The 4206-nt window shown below is 31.8% G+C and overlaps 1 protein-coding gene across 1 annotated transcript; it reads left to right on the forward strand.

Annotated features, from left to right (window-relative positions):
* The first annotated feature begins 991 nt into the window (after nucleotides 1–991).
* Nucleotides 992–3789, forward strand: LOC149254432 (putative receptor-like protein kinase At1g11050). The gene is made up of 3 exons (XM_089454779.1): nucleotides 992–996; nucleotides 1149–1158; nucleotides 3250–3789. The coding sequence occupies exons 1-3, from the start codon at nucleotides 992–994 to the stop codon at nucleotides 3787–3789; spliced, it is 555 nt and encodes a 184-aa protein (XP_089310905.1).
* The last annotated feature ends 417 nt before the right edge of the window (nucleotides 3790–4206 follow it).

Genomic DNA, 4206 nt, shown 5'->3' on the forward strand with positions numbered 1-4206 from the left:
AGGATGATTATTGTTAAGTGTCATTTATAAATATATATTACTCAAAAAAACCACCATATTAAAATATTTCTTTATATTTAAACACTACTAACTTTTTATTAATAAAAAATAATTTTAAATCTCATTCCAATGTCAAAAAGTAATTTAAGCTTTCATTTATTATTATTAGCAGAACCGTTTTCCTTAACATTATATTAATTTTTATAATATTTAATTTTAATAAAAAATATAAACACAAATACTATTCTTATTAAAATTTATTTTTTAAAATAAAATTTATATATTATAATCCAAAATAATTTTAAAATAAAAAACTTGATTTTTTTCTTTTTTCTATGTGGTTCGCTAAATTCCCAAAAAATATGTATGCTCAACCACTAAACTTAACCTCAAAAAATTAAACTGGTGACCTTTTCATATCAAAAATACTTTAAAAAACTACACCATAAATACCTCCTTCTGTAAAATTATAAATATATTATTTAATATTAATTCATCTTTAAAAAACTATACATTATTTACCTTTAAATTATTAAATTAAGAAAATTACAAATAGAAAAATTAAATTTTTTATACCTCCTCCCATGTCTATGAGGCACACAATGTTTCAATAGGATTAAGCCCTACTAACATAGCCAATCTATGGAATCTATGGATGACTATGGGTTGGTAACCTCTCAACCTAATTACTTAGACAAGTCACTCTCATGTAATTTTAATAAAACAATCACTGGTACTATTTTCGCATTTCACTTTTTATATATTTTTAATCAAAATTAACTAATCATATAAATTTAACAGTATTTAGTTTGTTTTAAATAGGTTAAATAAATATTTACATTTACAAGAAACATAAAATGAGTTAAATAAATATTTACATTTACCGGAGACATCAAAAAGATGAAAGATTGTTTTGTATTCCAACTCCTGCCCTCATAAGACTGTTTTTTTTAATAATGAAAGTTTTCATAACACTAGACGCTGGACGAAAATGAGGTAAGAATATGAAGGATGATTTGTTCCAGAAATTATAGTTTGGATAAAAAATTAACAAATTTCCTCCCAAACACATACCGAATCAAATTTTGACGTTTTGATGGATGTATTGAACCGAACCGTTGAATTTTTGAATTCTTTGTTTCGATTAGGTTTAATTTGGTAACTATGCATGAAAGAGAGCAAAACGACTTTAATTACTGAACAAGCGAGGCATGTTATGTAACAGAGAAAGGTGAAAGGTGGATTCCAATGATAATATTTATGTTGCATGAGTTTTTGAAATGTGAGAATGTTAAGAATTTGGGTACTGGTGTCAAGAATGGTTAGAAATTTTCCCAAAAATTGTAATATTATATATATATATATATATATATATCTTTTAATTATATAATTTATATAATAATTAAAATTAATATTGAATCAAAATATTTAAATATTTAAATCAATTTAAATATATAAATAATAAATATATAATCTGTCTTATATATAAATATATTATCTGAGTGTCTCTCTCCCTTTTATATATATAAAATATTTAAATGTCAAGTTCATTATCATTCTCTGACACATGACCAGTATTTGAAATACTCTGGCTTAAAAATACAAAGGAACAATTTTACATAGCAACTCTAATGCTTAAGCATTGATTGCCACATACAATATGCACACACAATCTTCTACGATATATATACATAAACAACTAAAGAAATATTCATCATCATGACATCCCAGATATCGCCCTTACATCGAAGTGCCACAGGGTTCATTAACCCATCAAGATATTGCTCCAGTTTCTCAATTAAGGATATCAGTGGATATCGGTGTTAAAGATGTCTTTGGCCTTTCTTCCTGCAGAGGTTTCAACATAGGCTCATTTTTTGTGGGCAGTTCAACATTTTTCCTACAAGCTTTGTATTCCCCAATGCTAGGGAATGCCAAAGCTCCCGTAACTTTCCTCGAGCTCCCATTGTAGCTCCCGCTGAAAAGGAAACGTTCCCATATAGTTCCAAATCTCCCGGGAACCATTGGAACGGGTTTCCCACCTCTCGGGAGCGGTTCACGTGTAACAAAGTATAATACCAACAATAAGAGACCTCTGAAGAAGGCATGAGACTTTAAGCAGAGGGTTGCATGGAGGTGAAGCGCGCTTTGTTGAAGAAGACCATGTCCCCTACGTCCTCAAGATCACGAGATCAAATGGGTGATGGGTGTGTGGGTTGTTAGGAGAAGTTACAGTGTCTTCAATAGATCCTATCATGAAGAAGAAGGAAATTAGAAAATGGTGGAAGTTATGTGACGTTGCTAACAAATTAGAAAATGGTGGAAGTTATGTGAGGCTATTTTTTTCTCTCTTCCTCCTCCTCTTTTGTTACTCCCTCTTGTTTTTCCACCTCAATCTTTCTATGTCTTTGTTCTTTCCTCCCCCTCTCTCTACTACCAACTCCATCTCTCTCTTTCTCCCTCTCTCCTCTCTCTCCCCTTCTCTCAGTGTCTCTCCTTCTCTCTCTTAGCCCTCTAGCTTTGTCATTATCTCTCTCCCTCTCTTAAATTTGATTTCATGATATTGTGTTTAAGAAAGTATCTAAATTTAAAAAATTCAATTGAATGTAAAATATTAAACCTATTTTTTGGATCAATCATATCAAAAAAAATATAATAATGAAAAACTTAAAGCAATCATGCACTATCTTTCCTCTATTATTGTTAGTCAATTTTTTTACTCTCATGGCTTGGATCTTTAGTTAAGATGGATCTATGTTAGTCCTTAATAATATTATTTATAATATATATTTCACATCTTTATCTATAAAGTATTCTCATTTTTAATTTTATTGAAACTTTGATTTAATTTCTATGGGAATCTTTTTAGTAGTGAGGATAGAGGGTTTAGATATATCTTATGTTTTTTGAGCGAGGATAGAGGGTTTAGATATATCTTATGTCTTTTGAGTGCATGTGATATTAATATGACATTGACCCACGGTATTGGAACAAAACCTATTTACATATTAATAATATCCATAATAAAGTAGATAAATATCAATAATTAAAAATATGTGTCATATTATTTAACTCAATATCCTATCCAAGAATCCGAGAAAAGCAACATGTTTAAGCTTCCCAACATTTCCCCGGGCTCTATCAACAGCGACTCCACTCTCTATCTCTCTCGTTAGACTTGGTTGCATCTGTTTGAATAATATAACATCACAATTTGTATCAAGCCCCCTTCTGTGCTCGGGCATACAGAGCAAGGAGGACTGGATTCGCAAACTGGGGATTACTCCAGTGGACTCGGCCTGCAGAGGCGACCTCTCAGATCTGGAGGCCTGTTATGAATGCACCGACAGTGGAAAGCTCGTTCACAAAATGTTGGCAGATCGATATAGAAACTTGACAGAAGCGACCAGTTTGAAATGCTACTATTTCACGCTTCAGTATGCCGCAGGAGTAGTTAATGAATTTGGTCCCAAGAGCAGGAGTACTGCACAGTGTATCTTCCGCTTGCCCTTTGTTCAAACCGCCTCGCATGGCCGAGTTTTGGCCTACAGTTTCATCGGCACGGCCACGGTCCTTCTCTTGATCTATTCTGTTAGGCTTTTGTACGGCCTGCGGGTGACAAAAATTCATCATAACATTGTACCGCACAAGTGGTTTGCGAGGCCGAACGAAAATCTTCTGAAGTCCGCCATGAGACCCAACTGGTTTGACATTCAAGAAATCAATGACGCCACCGATAATTTCAGGGATTTCAACGTCATTGCCCAAGGAGATTTCACAACGGCGTAAAATTGTAATTGGCCAGAAGTGGACCAAATTAGCGCATGTCACTTTCAGTGTAAATATATATGTATATGGAAATAAATATATTTATAATATCAATATTCTCTTAATACTTTTTCAACTCATCAACAATCATTTCTAGCTATGAACTTCATCGTCCTCATTCACCACGTGTAGAAAATTGTGCCGCCAGTGATATTGTCTAGAATTTTCTCCTTGATTTGGGACATCTATAACTCTTTTATTATGTAAAAAATCGTCTCAAAAAACCATAAATCCATATCAAAATATTATTAATAATAATTTATATTATATTTTTTAATATAACGAATTATCACCATCAAACTTTAAAAAACAAATTTCAATAGAAGTGAAACTTACGAAAAAAACACTTTCCTCGCACTATTATTGAATTTGAAAAAT

This window comes from Pinus tabuliformis, chromosome 7 (genome assembly GCF_031772625.1).
Source record: "Pinus tabuliformis cultivar Carrire ecotype Pingquan chromosome 7, CPIR1, whole genome shotgun sequence".
NCBI lineage: Eukaryota > Viridiplantae > Streptophyta > Pinopsida > Pinales > Pinaceae > Pinus > Pinus tabuliformis.